Here is a 26,568-nt window from a genome sequence, read left to right as displayed (position 1 = left end):
ATATGGCCTTTATTTCAAGGAGAGAAAAGACAACTGAAGTCATGCGTGTTCTTGTGCCTTGTGGCGTTAGTCTGCTTTTGTTGTTTTTAACTTAGTCTATAGAGAACGTCACACTAGGCTAACACTTCAACTAATAGGTAATGAATATCTGGTGAGAAATTTAACAGTTGTGGATAGCTATATTAATGCTGATTTTCTTCGAAGTAAATCATTTTACAAATTCACTAAGGTTGCCTGGTCACCTTCCGGAGTTAATTTTTGGCTGCTCTTTTAGTCCTCTTCAGGGGAGTGCAGAGACTTTGGAGGGTACCAGTCACACCCTGCACAGAGGAAAAGAATTCTCCCAGCTTGGATGTTAGCAGAAAGTTTAAGTGATCAAAACCTTTCAATACCTGGTAAAAGTAGAGGTAGGTGTCTGGTTTTGCTAATGTTGAATTTCAAGGAAACGGTAAAGACAGTTTGAAGGCTTTTATGAGCAAATAGATGTCAAGTGGGGCTGCACATGGTATCGGTTAGCCTGGGACTTAAATTCTATTCTCTGTATTTATGATTTTGAGAAATGATCTTAAACTTGTTATGCCCCTGCCTCAGTTTCTTCAGTGCTGGGGTTACAGGTGTGGGCTTGCATGCTTGCTAATCTAAGATTTACTTTTAAATACATGTAGAGTATAATTTAAAACATAAGCTGTTACTTTATGGCATTTGTCAAACAGCATTCTCCCACTGATGTCTTGTTGAGCGTGTAGTATTTCTCTGTTATTGCTAGATGCACTGCTAATATTAGTTCTGAGGTGAGCCTGGTGGTGTCATCATATCTGAAGTGACAGGGCACCACACCTAGAATATTTAAAACTAGTTAAATAAAACAATGCCAAGTACACAGTGTTTGTGCTACGAGGTTCAAGGACACGTGATCCTTGTCCTGGTCCAGCTTACTGGCATGGCAGATACTTCAGTGATACATGTCTTTCTGCTGGGTAGCCATTGTTTCAGCATTTTTCAGGTGCTAAACAATGATGCTTTGTCCTTTCCAGTGTAAGGCCGAGGTTTCCTCCATAGCCCTGTAAAACCTCACAACAACTCCTATATTATGTTATTCACTGACTCCATTAGGCTTGTATGTTAGTTCTCATAGGTCTTTGTGGACGTTCTAGAATTCACTCTATGAGCAACACTGTCTTTGTATATAGCATTTTACTTCTTCCCAGTTTGGCTTTAAGATTTTCTTCATTTCTTTCTCTTTTTATCCAAGTGGTCTGCAATTTTGTCCAGTATACTTTTGACAAGCATTGGTAATAGCAAACATTTTTTCTTAGTTCTGGTAGAAATACCTTTTCCCTCATGAAATTTGTTAATAAAATTACAACTTAAAGGTTTTAAGTTATTCTTTTTTTCATATTGAAGTTCTTTTCTGTGATTTTCTCAAGGTTTTGTATTAACAAATATTAAAGGTAAGTACTTTTCTTATACATCACAAGGATTTTGAATATCAAATCAGCCTTGTCTTCTTGGACAAACCTCTCTGATTCTGGAGCTTTTTGTTGTTGTTTTGGCCTTACTTGCTGGGCAAATTCTGCCTCAGCTACATCCTCAGCAGATTTTCTCTTTTTTCACGTCCCTTTCATATGTTAAGGATTTTAAAAATTACTTTGCTGAGTAGTGTTGTGCTGTAATTTTATTTTCATGTAAAGTCTTTTTAGGGGTTTTAATTTAGTTGCTGGTCTGGTAAGATGCATTGAGAAGTGTTACTCTTCTCTGTTTCTTTCAGAAGGTTATCTCAGTTATCTTACTCTGCTGTAGTAGAGTTCTGTAGCCTAGGTGGCCTAAGCGACATTTACTTTCTCACAGTTCTGGTGACCAGGAATCCAAGATCAAGGGGTCAGCATTGTGGCTTGCTGATAGCTGATTTCTCTTTGTATCTTGTCACACACACATGCACACTCTCTGTCTATTTCTCTGTCTCTCACTGGTGGGTAGGAGAGCAGAGATCTAGTATCCTCTTCTCTTAATGGGCAGTGATCCCACTTACCAGGGTCCCATCCAGGTGACCTAAATGCCCCCCACAGTTACCACTTCTTATAGCAGTCACGTGAAGATTAAGGCACAATCACATAGGAATTTTGAGATGTTACAACTATACCATTTGTAGCAAATTCCCAGTGTCACTACTCTCGTGCTTTGGAGACATTTTAAATAAAGTAGGTGGCTTGGATGCAAACACTACAACACAAGAGTTGGTTTGATAATGAAGATACATTAATGTGAATATGCTTAAGGAAAAGGGAGCAGGATAGACTTCAGCATACTACTCAGAAGAACATGTAATTCAAAACGGATGAACTAGCCTGGTGTGGTGGTGTACGCCTGTAATCGCAGCATGCAGGGAGGCAGAGGCAGGCTGATCTCTGTGAGTTCGAGGCCAGCCTGGTCTACAAAATGAGTCCAGGAAAGCCAAGGCTACACAAAGAAACACTGTCTCCAACAAAACCAAAAACAAACATCAAAATGGATGACCTTTCTATTTCTAGTTTTATATGAGTCACATTTTAAGGTCCTCATTTTAAGACCAAGGAGAAATTAGTTAGCAAGGCACACAAACTCTTTCTTTCCAGGAGCTCTCACTGCAGTGTAGTGGACACAATCAGCCCCGGATTTTCCTCTTAAAATACAAGACTGTTTCATCTTTTTGGATTAAGATGATTATGAATTTGTAGACAAAATTCGATATTTACTGAGATTTACTCACTATATTGAATTTTGATAACAATGTCCATTGTTACTGAAGCTTTTTTATTTAAAAAGTATAGAGGGCATAATCTTTCTGAGGTTTTGAAGTTTTTAACCTATATTTGAAGTAGTTGGATTCCTAACTCGGTGGGCCTTCAGAAGTTAAAATTCATTGGATTACTCAGACAGCTTTTCTGTTTGAGAAAATTAATGCTACAATTAATGCTACCCTCTATTAGGTCACACCTTAGCTCATTTCCTTTTAGTGACTCCGAGTTCTTACAGTTTCCACTGTGCAGATGTGAGCAAGTTCTGAGAGTTGTGGCAAATAGTTACAGTGGGCCCTGCGCCTTAGCCTGGTGCAAGCCGGGCAGGGTGCTCGCCACGTGCTGCTTAGTGCTGTTGGAGATTTGTAGACAAGTGTTTCCCAGTGGGCAGTACTGTAAATGTAATTTTGACTTTGCAGGTATCACTCAGAGGCATAATCCCTAAAGATAGGGTCTCTCACCGAGGCTGGAGCTTGCTGGGGATTGACTTCACTGGCTGCCAGCAATCCCAAGTGATCTTTCTGTCTTCCCCTCCCTCCCTTCACAGTGCTGGGGTTACAGGCCCACAAAGCCATCCTCCCCCCATTCTTTTGTTTCTCATTTTGGTGCTGGGTATCCAAATGCAGATTCTTAAACTTGTGTAGCCAGTTATCTTACCCACAGAGCTGTCTCCCGGCCTGTGAGTCACTCGTTCTATCATCCCTTTTGGCGATGTGGAGTTTCGACCTTTGACCTTTGAAGATACAGGAGCACTTTTCTTCTTGTTTTTTTTGTGTGTGTGTTTGTGTGTATGTTAGATAAGGATGTCATCCAGACGAGTGGAAAAGAAGAAACCTGCGAAGATGAAACCCAGGTAAACACACCGTGGCAAGGGAGGAAGCGGTTATCTCCATCAGGAAGTTCAAAAAGTGTCTCAGCAGAACAAGATCCTGGGAAGAAAGGCAAACGCTCTGATCAAGAAGGACCAGTTGTTTCATCCAAGGTGATTAGGAATGTGTTGTTTCTTTTCCTTGTTTGGTATTTGAGATAGGAATTACTGTTCCTTTAGATAAGATCAAGTGAGAAATGAATCATATGCTGGATTTATTAAAAAAACCTAAACTGCCTTTTATTCTTGTGTTTATGTGTTTATGAGCTAAAAACTAGCTCAATATTTTTTTGCTTTCTGAAACTAATTTTTAATAGAGAGTAAGAATTTGCACTGTAGAATACTATTTCAGACTAGAAAAAGGTGGAGACCTCTGGTGCTGGTTTTAATTTGGCCTCTGTTGGTGGAACCATGATGAGGAGAACAGGGGGTGGCATCTGTCGATCTTCACAGTGCCACAGGGGCACCCTGCTGTGGCTCTTAGAGTGACTGTGGACCTTTCATTCCTCTTCCCGTGTATACCAGTCCTCTAGAATGGTTGGCGGAGTTGGCATTTCTTGATGCTGGATATTTAAAAAGAAATGAAGCCTGTTTATAACATGAAGTTTTTTATTTATTTTTAAAAATTATTTATTTCCATTTTATGTGCATTTGTGTTTTGTCTGACTGTATGTCTGTGTGAGGGTGTCGGATCTTGAAGTTACACACAGTTGTGAGCTGCCATGTGGGTGCTGGGATTTGAACCCGGGTCCTTCTGGAAGAGCAATCAGTGCCCATAACCACTGAGCTATCTCTCCAGCCCGAAGTTTTTTATTTTTATTTTTTAACTTGGAAGCAATAGCACATTTTATTAACATAAACTAGACTTAAAACACCACTAATTTTATTTCTTCTTTAGGAATTTCATATAATATATTCCCTCTTCTCCTCCCACGGTCACCCTCCCCTTCCTTCTCTCCCTACCCACCTACCTGAGCTTTCTTCTCCCTTGACCCCCCTCAAGTCCACCTGTGTTGTACACAGTTTTAGGAGTGAGGCCCTGATGTGTGGTTGACCTACCCGGGGTCATGTCACTGAAGAAAACTGGCTCTCTCTCCCTGCAGTTACCAGTGCCAAGAGCTCCTCAGTTGGTGGGGAGATTTCATCCCCCGCCCCCCATGCTGGATTCTGTGTGGCCTGAGCTTGCACAGGACTTGTGTATACAGATGCAGTCTAACTGGAAGCAATAGAGGTGGCCCCCGGACAGAAAGTCCAGGCATTTTTCTTCCTTTGGGGTGGTAGTGTAAGGTGACAGTTCTCATAGACTTACAGGGCACTGGCTGAGCTGTGTGCTCTCTTAGTCTCAGGAAGCCAGGCTGTTGCACTTGTTTTAAAACTATTTTATTTGGAAGCCTCCACCTCCCCTCCACCAACCCTTTAACCCTAGGTAAGAGAGAGAAGGTTAGTGGGGAGAGGGGACGCAGACCCCTTTACTTCTACTGGCTGTTTAGGGTTGATAGGTTCTTTTGGGGCTCTACTAATCTCCATCAACAGCAAACACAACAAGCAGTCTCCTCTAAGCCACCGCCTTGAAACATTTCTCTCTGCCTCCTCCAAGCTGCTGCAGTGGTCTCTTCACACTGCCCCCTTCTCTTTCTGGGCTCCAGTATTTATATCCCTCAGCATCCTAGACCACACCCCTCTCCATGCTGCAGGAGGCAGGCCATGAGCAGCTGGCATTGACCACGCCCTGCAGGAGGCAGTTATGACAAACCAAAGTCCAAACTAAAATCCCATGCTTGGGATTAAAACAAAAATATATTGAGTTTTTAAAGAAATCAAAATTTCCTTTACACCAGGCTGGCCCTGCCCTGCAAGAAGATACACTGGGTCATTGAAATGTCAGCAGCTGTCCCAGAGGTCAGTTTTATAAACCTCCTTCGTTCCCAGCCTCCTCTCTTAGGCAGAGACCAGGCTCGCCCTAGCACTTCTCCCAGCCAGAAAAGTGGATCCACTTGCAAAGACGCAGCATCTTTGCTTACTGATTGGGTCAAGTGTAATCATAGATATTTGCCTTTAGCAACTTGTCATATATAAACTTCTAGCCTTCCTATACTCTATTTGAACACTGAGCATATCAGTTCACTTTGTCTATTTTATAAGAAATTATTTAGTTCCAATGAGAATCTAATATATGTTTTAATGTACTTTACCCTAAGGTTGATAACTCTAAGAAAGACTTTAACAAATACCGTCTCAGCTCATAGGTAGGACGGAGGAAGTAAGCAGGTCTGAGTTGTTCGACGTGTGTGTAAAGATTTGAGAGAGAGTATAATAGATACAGGAGGGACCCGAGAGCTGCACTTGGCTGATTGCTCTTCCAGTAAGGGTCCCCAGAGAGTTTTACCTCTCTTTGCTCAGTAGGAAAGAGGTCCAAGCCTCTGTGCTAGACTCTAGTGAAGTTGAGCCAGAGATCATGGCTGATGCTGAACCCTAAGCCGGACCTGGCCAAGCCCACTCTCCATGTCTGCTGGCTTCTGTCTTAGGTCTTATCCCTGGATAGCAGCCAATCCTGATGTGATGGCACAGTGAAAAGCAGTGAGACAAGTTCACTACGAGAGAAAATAATAGGCTGGCTGGCTCATCTGGTGATGGATGCTGCCTTACAAGAACTCAGAGCAATTGTCCAGTACAGTAGACATTTTCTTAGAAAGACAGAAAAATGCAGTGGAGAGAAGGGACAGAAATCATCTTCGGGACCCTTTCCTGAGATTTGAGTCATCCAGCCCTTGGCTGGTTTATCGTCCCCTAAGCATGCCTGCAGCGTGGACATGCCCTAAGGGAGGAGAGCTGTGGCGCCATCCTTCAGCGCCTGGTAGAAACTGACACCCAAGCCACACTGCCAGGAAGCTCTGGCCTCAGAAGTGGATGCTTTTGTGCACAGTGGATTTTCCTATTGTGCACATTAGACTGTGAGAGACACATTAGCACTCTTCACTTTACGAAGCTAATTGTTCAGTTATAGTCCAGAATTTTGTCAGTCCTCACGGGTCTTCTGCAGTCCTTTCTGGCTATGTAACAGTCCAGCTTATGGCCAAAGTGAGGGCTCTTGAACTGATCAGTGTTCCTGATGTGGTTTGGATGTTCTTGTTGCCTCTGAAAATCCACATGGAAGCCTTCTCTCCCTGTTCCGTAGCTTTTGCAGGTTACAAGAGGATACAAGGGCTCATCCTCTGTGCCTTCTGTCATGCCAGAACATGTGTGCCATCTCTTCCCTTCTGGCCTATGAGGACAGAGTAGGAAATCCTGCATCAGATGCCAACAACTTACAGCCTTCCCAGAACCCAAAACTGAGAGAGTACATTTTTGTCATTTATATATGATCTAGTCTGTGATATTCTGTTGCAGTAGCACAGAGATGAAGACAATCTAGTTAGATCTAGTTTAATCTAGTTAGAACTGTCCCTACAGCAGAAGGAAACATAACCAAACAACTGTGCAAAATAGTATCATAAAGTTATTAGTTATTGCTTGCTGACCAGAGCAAGCCCAACACTTAAATCACTAGCACAACAATGGCTTATTATTTGTCACAGATTCTGTGAGTTGGCTGGGCTCAGTTGGATACTTTTTATGGCACATTTTTTGGTATTAGCAGTGACTGGAGATTTTTAAGTGACTGTGCACATGAACGGTGCCTGTACAAGGACTGATGGAAGACCTGAGCTGCCTCTGCCTTCCTCCCTCCATTTACCGTTAGATAGTTGAGACTGAATGCCTGACCACTGTATCCCAAGAGGGCAAAGTTCAAAGCTTCCAGATCAGAAAACTGTGGAAGAGGGGGAGGGAAGGATTATAGGAGCCAAAGGGGTCAAGGACAAGAAAGCCCACAGAGTCAACTCATCAGGGATCACAGGGTCTCACAGAGCCTGAGCTACCAACCAGAGGGCCTGCATGGGACAGAGCTAGGCCCTCTGCACATATGGTGCAGTTTTGTGTAGCTTGGTCTTTTTGTGGGATCCATACAGTGGGAGCAGGGGCTCTCTCTGACTCTGTTGCCTGCTTTTGGTACCTTACTTCCTATTGGGTTACCTAGTCTAGCCTTAAAAGGAGAGGAGGGAAAACCTCCTATGCCATGGCTGGTTGATATTCATGGGAAGTCTGCCCTTTTCTGGAGAGAGAGGATGGTTGGGGGAGAGGGGAGGTGGGGAGAAGGCATATACCCTGTGGTCAGGATATAAATACACAAATATAGATATATATTAATAAACACAAGAAAATATATTTATGTGTTTATAATATAAATGTATATTAATATATAAATATGTATATGCATATATAATTTTGATTCAAACTAAAAAAGAAAAGAAAAATCAGCTTAAGTACCTGTCAGATCAGAGGGTTCCAGGATGAAGTTTAAATGTGGTATGACAAGATATTATGTCTTTGGATATTAGTAAGAGAATTCTTGTTCAAATGCTTTTGTGGGATCAGTATTTTCTTCCTTCTGTATTTCTTTTTCAAGGTCAGAAAGCTCGTAAAACTGAATTAAGATACTGTGTTTAAACAACAACAACAACGACAAACCTGCCAGATCATTTAAGGCCTAGGACCAGGATTGGTGTAATGTCATATCTGCTGCATTTTTTGGTCACAGAAAGTTACGAGTCCCAGGTAGATGACAGGGTAAGTAGGAAAGCAAGGAAAAACAAATACATTCTGAGAATCCCTAATTCAAAAGTGAAAAAATTAAAATACCTCAAAATCTTAAAACTTTTTGCATAGTGACAAATTTCTGAACGTGGGACTTGGATAGCTTCACATTTTGATGTGCAACTGTAAATCTTTAGAAATACTCCAAATTCTAAAACTCAGAAATCCTAAGTATTTCTGGTCCTATGCATTTTGGATAAGGGACTGTCGGTCAACTGTTGTCCTTAGAAATTTGGATACAGGAAGGGCATTCATTAAAATTGAAGCCAGCAGTAGGGACCTTCAAAGGAGGACCACAGATCCTTTTAGCTCTCTAGAGGGAGATTGGAAGGGGCAAAGTAAAATTTCTGAGATAGGGATGGAAAATTACGGTCATAGTGAGAGGATGAAGAAATGCAGAGACTTTGAGCCACCTGGGGAAGGTGAGGCATCATGAATGAAAAAGCATCTATGAAGTAAAACTTCAGTGCTTGATGTCTGAACACTGAGTCTGGAGAAAGGAAGAAGCGTAAAACATGTTCCAGGTTCACAGCTGGGATGGATACATAACGTGTTGGGAGGAAATACGGTAGAGAGAGAGGTGGGAATCAGCTGTGATGTCTCCAGTTTCCCAGAGACTTCCCAGGGAGAAATATTTAGGTAGTATTTGAACTGTCAGTGTGAGGCTTGTGTCTGAGGCTAGGAGTTTTCTGCTCTTCTCCTGGGAATGTTAATGGAGTTGATATGCGACCTTTAGGCAACTTAGCAGCCCGGACATTCCTGCCATGAGCAGCTTGGAGACAACAGATCACCTTGTTGAATTTATGTCGGAGGGAAGGTCTTCATCCTTGCAGTGCATTGAAACGTCAGGTGGCTGAGGGAGAGGAGAGTGCTTCATAGACAGGTTGATAAACTATTTACTGGTCATAAGAGCACACTCTGATCTCCTCAAAGGACCACTAGCCCTAGTGAGCGCTGAAGTCTCAGACATGTATTTTACCTTGTAGGTGAGCTTTATCACTTTATGACTCTAGTCTCCGTGCTTAGTCCTCATATGTCCATCAGATCTGAGTCAAGCAGCTGTAGATGTTTAACAAATCTGAAGTTCTCCTTCTTCTACTTGCTGTAACCGCACCTTCCATTTCTCCTGTTCCCTTCCCTACCAGGTCAGTGTTTTGCTCAAGCCCATGAGCTTTGGAATTGGCCCAGTTCAAATTTATGGATCAGCAAACTTAAAATTACAGTGTGTAATGGATTTTGGGATCATTTATAAATAATTGAAACCAAGAATGTTAAATTCTTGAATGCCAACTCTGTTATATATTAATATTGCATGGAGTTCCATAAAGAGCATTATGATTTCCAGCTTTTGTGTCTCTTATTTGACTTTTTTTGTGTGTAGGGGGGTTGGCGTCTTAGGCCTTAGATCTTAGGTCTTGGAACTTGCTCTGTAGACAAGGCTAGCCTCAAACCCACAGAGATCCGCCTGCTTCTACATCTCAAGTGGTGGGATTATTTAAAGGCGTGTGCTGCCATGGCCAGCTGTCTCTCTTATTTGAAATCTCTTAATTTATAGCATTGGCATTTGTGGTTTTAATGTTTCTTTTCTAAGTCAGCGTGTCACGCGTGCTCCTTGTGAGGAGCTAAAGTTTAGTTTTTAATAAAGCAGATTCTTCTTCATTTTGAGGATACAGAGGTGGACGGTGATGCGTGATATTGTGCACTTCATTCTCTCTGTGTTTTCATTTTAAGTAACAGAATGACGCACTCTCCTTGTCAAAATAGAGTGTCAAGAAGCATATTTATTAGAAATGAACATTCTCATTTGACTCATTCCTCAGTCCCATGTTTGTACTGATTTTTGTAGCATTACAAAGGCACCTGGATTTGTGCAGTTATGCATATATAAAGATGCTGCATTTGTTTTCAACATGGTCTTTCTGTAGAACTCAACTTATCTCATAACTTTAGCCTTCTGCCACAACCTCCCAAGTACTTTGGTGACAGGTATGTGCGACTATACTTGGCTTATGAGAAATTTTTTAATTTAAATATTTTGAGGGTGTCATGCTTGAATAATTACATCATTTCCCATCCTTTCCCCCCCCACTCCCACTTAATTGTTATTGTTAGTAATAATTAAACATGCACACACAACTTACATTTAGGGTTGCTTACATGTACATGTGTTTAAGCCCTCGGGACTGGATGACCTGTCAGAGGACTCATCCTGGAGAAAACGGATTCTCCCCCTCAGCAGCAATTGATTGCCTGTAGCTCTTCATCTAGGGGTGAGGTCTTGTTAAATTTTCTATGCTATGTTGGTATGCCAAATGGTGTTCTTATCATGCAGGTCTCAGTTAGCCAACTGTAGTGTTGAGTTTTGGTGGGTGCAGCCTCAGTGTCGTGTCCACTCTCACATGGCAGGCATTGTGCTCCTCTGGCTCTTAAATCTTTCTGCCCCCTCTGCCATGACTTACCCTGAGCCTCAGGTATAGAAGTTGGGTTTGGGAAACCCACTGTCACTTGTTCTCTGCATTTGACTCATTGTGAATCTCTGTAATAGTCATTATCTGCTACAAAAATAGGGGGTGGTGTGAGATAAGACTTAAAACGTTAAACGCCATTGTAAGACGATACTGTTCTTCAGTTAAAAACACACTTTGGCAAAGACTCATGACCAAACCTTCGGCAGAGTACAGGGAATCATAAGAAAGAAGGGGAGTTAGTCTGATGGGGAAAGGATAGGAGCTCCACAAGGACCAAATATATCTGGGCACAGGGTCTTTTCTGAGACTGACATTCAACCAAGGACCATGTATGGATATAACTTAGAACCTCCACTCAGATGTAGCCTGTGGTAGCTCAGTAACCAATTGGTTTCCCAAAGTGATGCGAACAAGGACTATTTCTAACAGGAACTCAGTGACTGGCTCTTTGGCCTCCCCACCCCCGAAGGGAGGAGCAGTCCTGTTAGGCCACAGAGGAGGGCTTTGCAGCCAGTCCTGAAGATACCTGATAAAACAGGATCAGATGAGGGGGTCCCCCCTATCAGTGGACTTGGAAAGGGGCACGGTGGAGATGAGGGAGGGAGGGAGGGACTGGGAAGGAATGAGGGATGGGGACGCGGCTGGGATACAGAGTTAATAAAATGTAACTGATAAAAAAAATAAAAAGAAGGAAAAAAAAACACACTTCGAGGGGCTAGGAAGACGCCTCGGCGGGTAAGAGCGCTTACTCCAAAAGCACTGCAAACCCACATTCACATCTTCAGCACCCACATGAAAAGCCAGGGGCAGCTTCACCTGCCTGTCATCCCAACATTGAGGGAAGGACGGGAAGGTCCTGAGAGCTCTCCAGCCAGCCAGCCTAGCCAAAAGGCAGATTTTGGATCCAGAGAGATTCTGTTTTGAGCCAATGGTGTGAAGAGTAAGAGAGAAAGACATTTGACATCCTGCCCTGGCCTCTACATGTGCATGTGTGGGCATGCATGCATCACCTCCCTACAAATACATTAAACAAACAAACAAACAAAAAAAAAAAAAAACAACCTCTTAAAAGCAATCCTTAGTCATGCCACTATGAGCTCAACATCTCCACTGTATTTTATAGACAGGATATATTCAAATTTTTTTTTAATCACCTTTCAATGTGTGTGTGTTTGTTTTGTTCTAAAATAAATTGGATAAGATGTTGAAAGGGATTGTTTTCCCTCAAACTTCTTCTGTGGCCGGATGCTAGAACCACAGTACCCTATATTTGGAAGTAACCCTAGCAGTGAGAAACACCTCTTCCCCCTAGGCTTGTTGAAAGGCATGAGAACCATTCACCCTTTCATCTCCAGGCTTTGTACAAAGATACCTGGAAGCTGGGACCCTTTAAGGCATAGGGGAACACAGAGCTTCCGACTCTCGCTTCCCTTCTGAGGACGGAAGATGACTTGTAGAGGGAAGGAGACTAGGGAGAGCTGTCAAGTGAGAGAGCTGTCAAGTGGGCAGGTCGATCAGGACTTCTCCATTCCCAGCCCTGACTTCCAGTTGGCCTGTGCCAGTTGGTCCTGAATGGAAGGGGATGGACTGGGGTGCGGTAGGGAAGTAGAGTGCATGGCTTGGAGGTATGTAGCATAAAAATGCCATCATCCAAGGTGAATTACAAGAAATAGCCAAGTAGCTGCTTTCCCTGCTTGTCGCTGCGGTGCAGAGCTGTGAGGAGACCCACGGTCCTTCCAGAGTATGATTAGCCGGCGTGAATAGTGTTTTGAAGTTACAGTTTCTCTTAAAAATATTCAAACGTTTAAATAATTAGTCCAAAGGAAGTCATGTGAATAATATGCTAAATTTGAAATATTAGCCGTCTGTTAATACTAACATCAGCTTTTGCCAGATGGCAGCCAACAGACCCGAGCCCTAACTCAGAATTGGGGTAAACATTGCTGTGCCTGGTATGTGCTCCCCATATCTCTGATGTGGATATCAAGGAGACTTGTGTTTAAGTGAGCAATGTTTCTACTCCACAGAAAGAGGAGTCCTTACACGATCATTTTTTTTAAGACCTGGCTTGCTCTTTATGCTGATGGCCAGTACAAATTAAAAAGGCATACGGTGGTGATTAGAATCTCCTTGGTTCAGTGCACCTTCTTTTGTAAACATTTTTAATTTTTGAGATTTTATATCTGAGTACAGTACTGATCATGTCTACTTCCTCCTCCCTCCAACTCCTCCTGCATGCCCTTGTACGTCCTCTCAAATTCATGCTATCCTCCTCTTCCTCCTCCAGCTCTTCCTTCTCCTTACCTTGTTATTATTATTTATTAATAATTATTAAATATTATTTAATAACATGCTGGGTCCAGTTAGTGTTGCCTGGATAAAGGTAAAGGGCTAACCTCTAGGGTGTGGGCAGCCTACCAGGGGGCTCAGGCCTGAAGAAAACCGACTCTCCCTCAGCAAACCATCTACTGCTTGGAGCTACTCAGCTAGGGGTAGAGCCTCCTGAGCTGGACAGGAGCCACCTGTGCCAGGAGGGTAAGTGGTCTGGTCTTCTGCGAGTCTTGTGCAGGCAACCATGACTGAAGACAGTATCACAGCAGTCCTTTCAGTGCTCTGGCTCTTACACTCTTCCTACCCTCTCTTCCGCAGTGCTCCTTGAGTCTTGGCTGTCGGGATTGTGTTGTAGATAACTCACTTGAGGATGGACTCTCTACAGTCACTTATTCTCTGCACTCTAACCCGTTGTAGTTGTCTGAGAAAAGAAGTCCCTTTGGTGAGAAGTGAGCTGCAGTAATCTGGGTGTAAGGATCAATATTAGAAGGCAGTTGTCTATTTTATCCACTTAACAAGATGGTGGTCATCGGCTCTCTAGGCTTAATTGGCTAACCTGACACCTTTATCAGACCACCTCAAAGTGAAGTTGCTTGCCTATTGTAATTGGCGATAGCATACCCTCACACAGATTGATCTGTAGGTGTGAACCAGCTTTGTCATTCTACCAAATGAAAAGTTCCATGATCTAGAGATAAATATAACAGTCCCTTTTAAGAAACTAGAAGGTCAGTGTTGTTGGACAGTGACATAAAAGAATTTTTGAGTGAGATTATGTGACAACAAAATAGAGTTCTCTTCTTGTAGCCTGGTGGTGGTAGCACACGCCTTCAGCCCTGGCACCTGGGAGGCAGAGGCAGGCAGATCTCTGAGTTCCAGGCCTGCCTGGTCTATATAATGAGTTACAGGACAGCCAAAGAAAGTTACACAGTAAGACTCTATCTCAAAAACAAACGAACAAACAAACAAACAGAATCCCCCCAAACAAAGCCAAACAAATGGCAAAAAGAATATGTTCTCAAGTTTCTTTTGTATGTTTTCTAAATATTTTACTAAATATCTGACATAGTTTATAAAGGTTCATTAGTGCTGTAAATTGATATTTTAAGAACTACAAATTGCTAAGATGTTTTTAAACAAAAAATAGAAAATGGATATAGTTAGTAACTTTAAAATGAGAAGCTTAAAGTTTTAAGCTTCTTCATATCATGGAACTTGTATTTTTGTTCTCTTAAACTTTAATTTATATATTTCTTTTTTAAGAAAAATGTTTGCTTTTTTTACATTTTTTTCTTTTTTAATTAAATTTTTATTTTTATATTAATTACAGTTTATTCACTTTGTATCCCAGCTGTAGTCCCCTCCCGCCACCCCTCCCAATCCCACCCTCTCTCCCTCATTTTCTCCTATGTCCCTTTCCAAGTCCATGGATAGGGGAGGTCCTCCTTCCCTTCCATCTGACCCTAGCATATCAGGTGTTATCAGAACTGGCTGCATTGTCCTCCTCTGTGGCCTGGCAAGGCTGCTCCCCCATCTGGGGGAGGCGGCCAAAGAGCCAGCCACTGAGTTCATGTCAGAGATGGTCCCTGTTCCCCTTATTAGGGAACCCACTTGGACACTGAGTTGCCACGGGCTACATCTGTGCAGGGTTTCTAGGTTATATCTATGAATGGTCCTTGGTTGGAGTATCAGTCTCAGAAAAGACCCCTGAAATGTTTGCTTTTTGTTGTTGTTGTTGTTGTTGTTGTTTTAATGTTTTGAGTCAGGGTTTCTCTGTCTTCCAAGTGCATGCACCATCACCAACTGGTATTTAATTTTTTTTTAAATGATGACTTTTCTGGATTTCTTTTATAGGATGTTCCAGAATCATTGTCTTCAATCACATTAAGTAACCCAGATGTGGATATCGTGAAGACAAATGAACTGAGCAGTGCAATTCCAATCGAGGACCTTGGTGAGGTGTCTAAAAATAAAGGTATTACCAGAGCGACAGCAAGCAAATACGGTGAGACAGTGAGCTGTCCTGAAAGTCATGCACATGTCCAGAGCACGTCACTCCCCACGGAGTCTCAAGGATCCCATCCCGAGTCCAGCTCTGCTCCCTCCAGTCCTGCTGCTTCACACACAGACACGGCTGATTCAGGTGTAGGCCGTTCAGAAGAAAGCAGGGTCCTGAGGACGCCCTGCATGTATGGGGCCAGCTGTTACAGGTAAGGTGGACCTGCGTTTCAGCCCATGACTTCACTGCAGTTCTGTACTGTTGTGTAGTAAAGCCTAGGAAGCCGTTGCCTTATGGGTAGGTGCTTTGCTGCATTTTTACTGGGTTGCACGTTCCCACTGTACATCCTGGTAAGTCCTGCCGGAAGCTTTTAGGATGCAAGGGGGAATGAAATGCTTTATGTGTAGACATGCTGACTAAGGCAAGGACCTCAGCACTGGGGGCCCAGACTTAACTGAGTCACCCAACTCAAGTACCTGCTCATTTAAGGTCTTAACCTTAAAGAGATGCTTTCGGAAATAGTTATTGTAACTCCTCTGCCAAGGGTAATTTTAGATTGTGTTTAGACATGGTATTGCATTTATGTATTTCCGTCACACTTTTCTATAAAATAGAACTTCTTTTTTCTACTTTGAAAATTAGGAAAATGACATTTTCATGAACTCATATTTCATGAATTCAAATTATAATCTTAGTTTTGGACCTGGCATAATCTCCAAGGTTTATAGCAGCAGGTGCTAACTGGTCTGTTTCCATTGCTTGCCATCCCACGTGTCAGGCTCTCTGCCGTGCATCTCAGTGCTGCGTGCACAGCATAGGCACGCCACCTTCATTTCACTCTCATCCTCTCTCTTCAGAATACATTGCCATTTTAGCATTAGAGTAACTATATTTTCACTTCCAACAGTTCTGAGTTTTATGTTTATATATGATATTGCCTGTGGAATGTTCCTACGCCTAGAATATAATGTAAAACTCTACAGCACATTACTTTGGATTTTGAAAAGTCCTGTTCTATGTTTATGTTGTCTGGCTAACGTAGCCATACAAAATACCATAGACTGTGTTCTTTAGTAACAGAAGTTCATCTTCTCTCAGGCCAGGACATTCGAAATACTAGGTTCCAGAGTCTGCAAGCCTGGCTTTTCTCTTGCCTTGCAGATTGTTGGGGGTTGGTCTAGTGCTGTCATAATGTGAATTGCTTTCTCTCCTGAGGTCTGCTTGTTCCTACACCCCAAATGACCATGTACACTTTGTCTCCCTAGTGGGCAAATAAAAAGCCGGCACCTTGGCAAGGAAAAGGTGAGGTGGGCAGAACTAAGGTTCAAGGGCTTGGAGGACAGAGAGGATCTTGGGAGACAGATGGGAAGAGAGGAGGAAGGAGGAAGCTACCATGGGTTAGGTGGAGAGCGAGCCATGTGGGGCGGGAGGAAGGACTCTGAAAATGGCGTGGAGAGGAGCAAGCCAGATGAAGAATACCAGCAAGTATCTTGGGATTATGGATGGAAGGTAGCCCAGAGAGGAGTGATTAAAGCAGATGGATGAGATGTGGGCTGGGAGATAAGAGAGAGTAGGTGGAATTACTGCCCAGCCCACGGTGTCACAAGGCGATTATAAAATCTAGCAGTTGTCTGTGTCTTTTGTTGATTGTGATAGTGGGTTAAACAATACTGCCACAATAATAATAGGGCTAATAATAAACATAATTAGCCCGACACCTTTTATTTTCAGCCACAAAGATGGTTGCTTTCTTGGTATCTTTTTCTCTCTGTGGCTTCTTCTAGTATCTCTTCCTCACCTCGGAAGGTGCAACTAATTTTGTATTAGGACCTCAGCATTATGACTTCACTTAACCTAAATTATCTCTCTCATAGGAATATTGGAAATTAGCACTTCCAACATAGGAGTTTTGAGCAGGGCACAATTCAGTAGGTAGCACTATTCAGCATTGTCATTTCCTCCTGTTAAAAGGACCAAATGTTTTATCACATAATAACTCATCCACCCATACTTTATAATGATATTTTGGTTTTAATCTTAGCTTCAGGCAGTAACTAACTTTTCATTAATTTTGAAAGAAAGAATGCCTGAAAATGTTTAAATCAAAATGTTTGTATTTGTAACAAAGAGGAAAAAGTAACTTTTATTGAAATGTTTATAAAGAAGGGGAAGAGTGGCAAATTGAGTTTGAGATACACCCATATACCCAACACATACATATCTATAAAGTCATAAAATCTAGCTTGTCTTCAGCCTCAGTGTTAATGCTTTAAGCTCTTCCTTTTCTCAAATGGATAATATCCCAAGTCTATATTTTCTAAATTTACATTCTTCTTTGTGTTTTAATTTTTAAAAATTAATATACAAACTAGTGGGTTTTACTATAATATTTTCCTGTATCTTTTATTATATATTATTTTTATTTATTCTCTTCTGATGTCCTTCATGGTCCTTTTTGTGTTTTGAGACATGGTCTCCCTATATATAGTATAGTTCCAGTTGTCCTGGAACTTGCTATGTAGACCAGGCTGGCCTTGAATTTACAGAGATCGTCCTGCCTCTGACTGCTGTGTGCTGGGATTCCAAGTGTGTGCTACCATGCCTGGCTCTCTGTGCTCCTTTTACCTCCTTTTATTTATTTATTTTTAAGTCCTGGGTGTCCTAGAACTCACTCTGTAGACCAGGCTGGCCTCAAACTCAGAGGTCCACCTGCCTCTGCCTCCCAAGTGTTAGGATTAAAGGCGTGTGCCACCATCACCTAGCATCTAATAAGTTCTAAGAACACAAGAGAAGCCAGAATCAAAGAGTTTGAAAAATGCTTTTAGAAGACAGGAAAGTATACTTTGTGTAGCAATGAGTTTAATGTCTAGAGGAAACACGGGGTCTTTCTAGAATGTTGGTAATGCTTTTATCTTAGCCGAAGATACAGAAATCTTTAAAGGCTATTGGTGCTTGTATTTTATAGCTACAGGAACAATTTAATGTTTACAGATTATCTTTTTATACACATTGCTTGTCATATGTCGCTAGAAATTGTTTTCTTGAGTCCTGTGCTGACTAGATGTGCTCTAGAAGTGATGGCATCTGGGAGAATGGATTCTGCGAATGAACAGAGTGAAGTTTTATACTATGGCCAACTTTATTCAGAGCCTCAGACAGTTTATATTATGAGGGTCAAAGCTCTCATGAGTTCAAGCTCTGTGCAATAACAAGGACAAGCCACACACAGCAAAAACGTTTTTTTCATAGAGACACACAAAGGATAGTTTAAACATTTAAGTGAATAACAGCAGCAAGCAATACTGAGTAATTTGAAGTAAACTCAATGCCTCTTTGCTACACCCAAGAGGGGCACAGAAACACATTCTGAACCGAAGTCACAAGACTGTTGTCTTGCTCTCTTGGAGTGTTCGTTCTCACAAACACCGACCGTTTTCCAACAGCTAGATATCAAGTTGGTGAGCACATGGCATGGGGATGCCATCTGTGTTTATTATGTCATCAGCACTGGCATTTGTTGTTGTTGTTGTTGCTTTTGGAATAATCAGGTGTTGGTTGGTTTCAGTCTACAGCCACTGCAAGTGCACAACCTCTGCTGTGTTTTTTTTTTTTTTTTTTTTTTTTTTTTTCTGACAGTGTGTTTATCACCCTCACAGAAAGAATCCTCTCCATTTTCAACACTTCAGCCACCCTGGTGATAGTGATTATGGAGATGGACAAGTCACAGATGAAGGTGCGACGGATAACAGGCCTGAGTGTCCCTACGGGACAGCTTGTTACAGGTAAGGAAGATGAGCCATGAGGCCGCACGCTCTAAATGCTTCTTAGTCGGGTGAAACCGACCGGCTTGATCAGCTCCCTGGCTCAAGCCTGTAGCATAGTTTTCATTAAACTTAGGCAGAACACAGATTTCCTTTCAGATAATTGTAAATTATTATTAATCTTTTAAGTACCCAAAGTTTTTCTATATTTCTATCTAAACTGCAATTGGTCTAATTTGTAAGACATCCCAATTCATACAGAGTGTGACGACTCTGAGGTTTGATACATCAGTCTGTTGGGGACATGATCCCTGTTTCTGTCTGCTTCCTCAGTGCTCACTAATTCACCTCACTTCCTGACACCCAGAACTCAGTGGGTGAAGAGCATGAGTGCCTTTCCTCTGCCTTTCCATTCACACTGCTGCCTGCCTCTTTTTCAGGCTGAGTAGACATCTCCATCACAATCTTTCTTTACCAGAAATGTCTCCCATCCAGGCAGCAAGAATAATAAATACATCGACAGAAAGGATTCTTGGTTTTTAAAACCTTGTTTAATGAGTGAATGGAATTTAATTTACTTGAAAGTAATCCCAAACCTAAAGAGCTTTAATTCAGACAGCCGTTTTGTGTTTTAGGTAATTTTGAATACAGATGACTGGTTGAATCTGCTGGCCACTGTGAAGCTGTTGCAATGGCCTGTTTTTATTGCACATCCCAGGGACACTCAAGAGTGTATTCTGCAAGCTCGTTTCTGTGGTGATTGATCATGTATTATGGTGTTTCAGATTTTCTACATTCTTACTGGTTTTATTCTGTTTTTTTTTTTTTTTTTGTTACCGGAGACTTTTTAAATCCCTTAATTTGTATGTTTGTGTTTTTTCCTTAATACTGTCTAATTTTTCTAGTCTTAAAAACTTAAGAAACTCACTGGAAAAGCCATAAAAATAGATTTAAATCAGAGCTGTCCACCTTTCCACAGTGGTGATGTTTAGGTACTTTTTAAGTCTGCATGGGTGGGGTTGTTTTCCTGAATTCCTTTTTGGTGTAGAAAAGGTGCTGTTTTGATGTTGATTTTATGTTCTGCTACTTTGCTGAAACTTTTCATTGTAAGCCTTGTGGTAGAGTTGTAGGGTCTTCTAAAGAGGGGATCACTTACAAAGAGAGACAACTTGACTTCTTTCTTCCCTCTCTGTATCTCTTTTATTTCTTTCTCTTGCCTTATTGCTCCGAGATTTCACACATTATAATGAGTAAGAGTTGCGAGTGAGCAGTCTTTCTTGTTTCTGACTTCTTTAGTTTTTCCTTAGTCATCATGATGCTATCTTTGGGTCATGGTGACTCAGTACCTAGAGGATTTCATTTAACCAGATATGGGTCTCGGAGCCACGCTGTGTGCAGGTGCTAGGAAAGCTGAATTCTTGGCACTGGATCATGCCCCAGTGATTGGGGGCCTGGGTGGGACACTAAAGGTTTTCTGTTTGAGTTTGTGGCTTTCAGAGTCATGGGTGCCTGTGCTATCCTGTCTTCAAGAACCCACTGGAAGAATCAGTGCAGAACCACTGGGTGTTGACCTGCACCATTGATCAAGCTACCGTGAAGGAGATTGAGGTGTAAGTGCAGAGAACCCTGTGAAGATAGCCAGGTTGGAGAGGAAAGGGAAGCTGCTTTCCATCAGAGGCATCAAGTAGAGAGACCCTCCGAGTTCCATGGAGGGAGAGAGAGGAGGGAGAAAGTGTCTAGATGCAGGAGTGACTGGAGCCCCAGTGCTGGTCACTGCACCCCGTCTTCTGGCACTGATGTTCATCTTCCTTTGAAAGCTACAGCCCTGCCCATCGCAGCCCACCAGCCTTCAGCTGCTCTTGCATCAATTCCTTTGCTTGCGTTTAAAGCCAAACATTTAGTTACTTGAAATTTCTAAACCAGATTTTAAAGGACACGCCAGTAATAAACAACTAATACCATATTTAAAGTTTCAATAATCTTCGACTATTAAGAGGAAATGCCAAAAAAATGCTTGATACCTAAAACAAATATGTTCACAAGAAAAGGAAAAAACAAAAAACAAACAAAAAAGCACTTTTTTTTTTGTTTCCAGTGGCTCCAGATAATAATCAATGACCCATGTAGAAAATTGTTGTTTTAAGAACAACAAAAACAAAATCTCAAATCATTAAACTTTACCAATGAAGACTGAGGAGTGTAGGTGCTAGTTTAAATGCTACTTCATTTGGGGTCTGTTTACTTCCTATGGCTGGGGAGGGCCATAGGATTCTTTTTGGGACAATATTGGTCTTAGTGGTCAGGTAACCAGCAAAAGCAGCAACAGTCCTCCATCCTCCTCCTCCAAGCTGCCACGCCTTCTTCCTCTGGGCTGTCATATTTATACCTCTCAAAGTCCTCAGAATTCAACTAACTCCAGGTAGCAAAGACCACACCCCTGCATGAGGCAGTTACCAGCTATGGACAAACTAAAACCCCATGATTGGTATTAAACCAAAAACATGTTTACATAACATAACTGAGTTTTTAAAGAAACCAAAACTTCCATTACATAGGAGCCAGATGCTGGAGTGAAAACCTGCTAGCTCAGAGAGGCAGAGAAAGCGTCCAGCTAACTTTCCTACTCAGCTCAGGTCCCGAAGGAAAAAGCTAAAAACTGAAAGCCCCAGGCCAAAACTCAGCTGATGTCCCAGGAGGAAAAGGCCTGCTGAGCTCACCTGACAGCCCATGAGGAAAAAGCCAAAAGCTGAAAGCCAAAGAGCTAAAGAGTATAAAGAGCCCTTTCTTCTTTTCCACCATGTCTTATATATCCTTCAACTCAAAGTCCTTTCTTACTACTTAATCCCTATCAGCTAATTTCTTCTTCTGCCTCTTGACCTAGGGTTAACTTTATTAAATCCTGTGTACAGAAGACTCTTGTGCTAGGGCTGGTTGAGCCACACCATAATCACCTGTTTACAATAAACAGAAAGTTCTTGGATTAAAGGCATGTGTTAGGGCTGAACCACACCAAACAAAAGACAGGTTTTTACCTTTCACAATCTCGGGGTTCACAATGGGATCAAATATCCTGCAACAGAAAATAAAGCTTAATAGCTGGGGTTGTAGTTAGAGTACTTGTCTGGCAGGCTCAAGTCCCTGGGTTTGATCTAAAGAGCAGGAAGGAAGGGAAAGAGGGGAGGGGAGAGGAGGAGAAGAAAGAAAGGAACATTTGTCAGTGGCCTATTCTTTCATTTTTGTAGGTTTGAAATTTTAAAAATAAGAACTAATAAAGCCCTCACCTGCCCAGCAGTTTTTTCTAAAGTAAAGATGAAGGTCTTTGGTGCTAATGCCCTACTTCCGTTCCTCCTTGCCTGATGCCTGCATGGACTGTCCTTTTACGGGGAACTGAGTTCACAAGTCAGTAACGCACACCAGCGTGTCTAGTAGAGAAGGTGCTGCTGAAGCTTTGGCTGTCTGCAGCTCCCTGAAGCACTTGCCAGGTGTCTTGTTCATTTTTCTCAAGCCTAAAGTTTCCGTTCCGGCAGGAGGTCAGATTTAGGTTAATTACCCCAACACAATCTTATGTAGACTGTCTTTTCCAGCCCTCCAGCCTGTTGAGTTAGGGCCCTAATTAGCTGTGCAGTTGAGCTCTTGCACTGTTCAGTGCTCACCCACAGGAAAAGTCGTGAAGAAAAGGATATTACCATTAGAAATGCCACAGACACCTGCACAGGCCTGGCCTGCAGCGAGAAAGAAGTCTGATTCTGCAACTGAAAATGACAGCGCTTCTCCACCCACCAAGCTGCAGCTTCATCTGCCTGTGGGCTCTGCTGTTAGCCCTCCTCAGACAGGGACACTGGGGCCAGGGTTCTGACCGGATGCTCCCGTGTCATTCTCTCCCTGCCCTTCAATAGTGACTTCCCACCTGTGGAGTTTTCGCTTTCCTTAGGAGTCCTAGAGGATGTTTTATGGTGGGAGTTTTAAAAATCAACTGTAAGTTGCTCTTGAGCAGGCAGGGAGCTCTACCATGTTTGTTTTTTTAAGTTTGTGTTGTTCAATATGCTAGTCAAGTTAGCAATAATTTAACTAAGTTAACAAACATCAAATAAAATGAAAAACTCGGCCTCTCCACATGTGGTCACTATCTAACGCACTGGACAGCACACAGAGATTTTGACATTACAGAGACTCTCGTGGGTAATGTTACAGAGATTCAGGGATTTCTGTTGTGACTCTTAAAATTAGCTTTAATTCTGACAAGAAAGTATGTTCTTACAACTTATACAATGACATTGTATCTTTCTAAATCTTATTACTTAATTTAAACTTGTGTTTTTATAATGACTTCCTATTGCCTGGAATAAGGAAAAATGCTTGGAGCAAATATAAAATATTAGGTAATGCTTAAAAACCAAGAAACAACTATTTATAAATCAGATAGTTCCACATAATTAGAAATTATTTCTCTTATTTAGTAGTATCAGAGGCACAGAAGAGAAAAGACGTAAAACTATAATATTATAATTTTACTAGGGAACACTTTAACAAAGTGTACAGATCTTAGCTGATTAAAAAAAATAACAGGTGCTGTAATTTATAAGTGGAAGATTTAATCATCTGATTATTGTGAAGCTCTTAAATCCACGTCACTGATTCCTCTGCCCCCTCTCTCCACTTTTCATTTATTGAGTTCAAAAGCACTAACCCTGGCATGGTTATAATACTGTAAATATTGTACTGAAAATACTGTAAAGAAAGAGCAAACACTGCTGGGCAGAGTAGCACAGGCCTGTAATCCCACCATCCAAGGAATTCAAGGGAAGCTGGAATATTGCAAAAGACCTGCCATAGACAATGACGACGATGCTCATGGAGGAGGAGTGGAGGAGGAGGAAGGGAAGAAGGGGCAGGGAGTAGAGGAACAAATCCTTTCACAAGATGCTTCCTGGGCCCTGAGTTTATTTGCAGGTTACTGAGCATGCTCCTTTATTGTCATAGCACTTTTCAGCCCTTGGAGAACTCCATCCTATTTTTGCTTTCTTTTCTTTTTCAGGAAGAACCCCCAGCACAAGAAGGAGTATAGACACAGTGCATGCCCAGGTATGTGACTGTACTCCAGCAAACTCAAAAGAAACCTTTGAGTGATTCTCCCATTAACTCAGTTATTTAGAAAATATTGTTGCCTTGTGAATTACTGTTGCTGATTTGATTTATTCCTCTTCGGTTATTTAATGAGTTTGTAGTAGATTTTTTTTTTAAATAAACTTTCTGAAGCGGAGTATTAAGCTCATACCTGGAATCCCAACATTTGGGCGGGAGGCGGGGGGCTCAAGTCTGAGGCCAGCCTGGCCAGCACACCCATTTCCTGTCCCAAATAAATGAAAGAATTATAAACTTATATATAGCAAATGCTTTTCCAAATTGTAGCCCAGTAGCGTATGATTTTCCTGTATCTATTTGACATCTTTTGTTTTCAAGTGCCTGAGAACAGAGTACCAAACTGGCCTGAGCAATGATATAAGCACACTGACTTCTGTAACAGGAAAGCCTGAGGGCAGGGACTGGTTTTGTATAGTGTGTTTTATATTGCTCATTATTACTGTCAGCAGTGCTCCTCAGGTTCTTTCATCATTCTGTCTTAGAGAGCTATTCCATCAAGGATTCTCTCAATTAGAGGAATTTTCCCATCCTGATTAAGCTGGAACAGTAGAATCAGTGCTGACATCTCAGGAAAGAATAAAGATTCTCAGAGGAAACTATAATTTTCCTCCTTCAAGGAGCCTAGATCTTGTTCTTCCCTTTGAACCATTCACTGTAATGGTGATTATTCTGAACCAGCACATGAACTTTCTACAGTACCACCAGGATCATGGCATCCTTGTTAGAGTGTAAACCCAACTGTCCAACTGACCTTTGTTTTACCTGTTTTGAACTCTCTAAGAATTTTCTTTTCCATAAAGCTCAGCTTCTTTGTGCCAGGTATACAATGCAAAGGCCAGTTCAGCAAATAACAGCCCTGCCTGTGAGGAGAGAGAATAAGTGTATGCCGTCAGGACTGTGCTTTCTTTCTACTGCTGATACCTGCATGGGTAGCCAGCTTGTGACAAACTAATGACCTCATGCTGAGAGGAATCCACAGAGTACCTCATTATTATTATCCCACTCCAGTGTGTGAGGACTCCAGATGTAAATGCACCCCTTTCTCTTGGCTCGCAGGGTCTACAGGTTGTTACTTGACAAACTTTCTTTACTGGGGTGCATTTAGTGATTTTCCAGTAATCATGTAATATTTTATTTAACTGTACTTTATTGGCAGATTATGTCAATATATTATCCCATATAAGGACATTTGTGTATCTTTATAGAAATATTACAGAACTATTTACCCAAAAGCTGTCAATATGTACCGTATAGCATAGTTTAAAATATCTAATAGTCTAATTAGCTAAAGTTTGTTGGAATTTTATTGAAGTATTTTCTAAATGAAGAATATACTTTAGAACAGTGAAGTTCATTTTTTTAATTTTTGGAAGTGAACATTTAAAGAAAAAAATTTTTTTTTCTACCAGAAAGCCATGTTTTTCTAATAGCAACAAAAAAAGCATATCCATTTAGGTTGCCATTTCACCAGATAGCCTTGGTTTTGCTTTTCTACTGTTTCAGTTGCTTGCAGTCAGTATTTGTGTGAAGACAGCAAATAGAGAAGTCCTTAAGTAATTCATAAGTTTAGCTACTGATGTTTTATTCCATTTTGTTATCATTGCTATTAATCTCTTAACTGTGTCCAGCTACAAACTAAGCTTGATGCTGTGTGTGTGCATGGGTGGGAGGGTGTGTGTGTAGGGGGGCGGATGTGTGAGTGTGAGTGCTGAGTGGTTTGGGTGCCCAGTGGAGATTTTAGAACACAGCTGTAGGAAGAGAGCAACTCTGCGGACCTGGGAATCACCGTGTGCTCATGTAATCAGAACATTTTCTCTTCCGGTAAACCTTATGGGTCTGAATACTATAAATAATTAGATTAAATGTTAGGGTCTCATATTTCCTAATTAAGAGATATCTAAGACAGAATTCTGACAGTTATTTTCTCATCTCCCAAGTGTTTAACATTCATCATTACCCATATCCTAATCCCATATATGTGTAGATTAATTTCTTTACACACTCATTTTTTTCCTGTGTCAAGTGTCTTCTGTGTGAGAAAGGTCACAGAGATATGAGAAGTGCCCCAAAGCCAAAAGATCTTGAAAGAATTAGTAAGATAGGACTTTTGTGCCAGCAGTTGGAATGGGCCAGCGTGAAGGAAAGTAGACAGTGGTGGCCTTGAACTGCAGTGCAGGTGATCAGGAGAATGGAGATGATGTTGCACGTGACAAAAGCAAGGAGAAAGAATTATGTCGGGTTTTGTTTCTTTTTTGAAAAAATTAAACATGTTGTGTTTGAGTTGGGCACTCGTGGCCACACGAGATAATACATAGCTTCAGCCTTGAAGCAACTCCCCTAGACCCTAAGTATTTAAGTTCTCATTTGTAGCCCCCCGAAATGCTGAGTCCATGGGGTTTCTGTACAGGTTGCAGCTAAGGGGTTGCATTGCTTATGCACTGTTCTGCTGCCATCTGCCACGTTTCTTCTGTGTCTGCCTAACATCAGCTCTTACTAGCTTTCCACACATTTTCAGAGTGCTAGAGCGTTGGCA

General features: G+C 41.7%; 1 protein-coding gene across 6 annotated transcripts in view; it reads left to right on the top strand.

Annotated features, from left to right (window-relative positions):
* Aplf (aprataxin and PNKP like factor) overlaps window positions 1–26,568 on the top strand; it is a 59,088-nt gene that overhangs the window by 25,294 nt on the left and 7,226 nt on the right. For 3 of the 6 annotated variants that reach the window (XM_060383700.1, XM_060383701.1, XM_060383702.1), the window contains 5 exons: window positions 275–407; window positions 3,572–3,756; window positions 14,988–15,343; window positions 18,789–18,914; window positions 23,929–23,975. In XM_060383700.1, the coding sequence (XP_060239683.1) occupies window positions 275–407; window positions 3,572–3,756; window positions 14,988–15,343; window positions 18,789–18,914; window positions 23,929–23,975 (847 nt within the window). The other 3 variants (XR_009591871.1, XR_009591870.1, XM_060383703.1) reach the window with 3 other exon arrangements.

Source organism: Meriones unguiculatus, chromosome 5 (genome assembly GCF_030254825.1).
Source record: "Meriones unguiculatus strain TT.TT164.6M chromosome 5, Bangor_MerUng_6.1, whole genome shotgun sequence".
NCBI classification, from domain to species: Eukaryota; Metazoa; Chordata; class Mammalia; order Rodentia; family Muridae; genus Meriones; species Meriones unguiculatus.
Note: the sequence above shows the minus strand (reverse complement) of the source record. Positions and strands in the feature narration are given on the sequence as shown.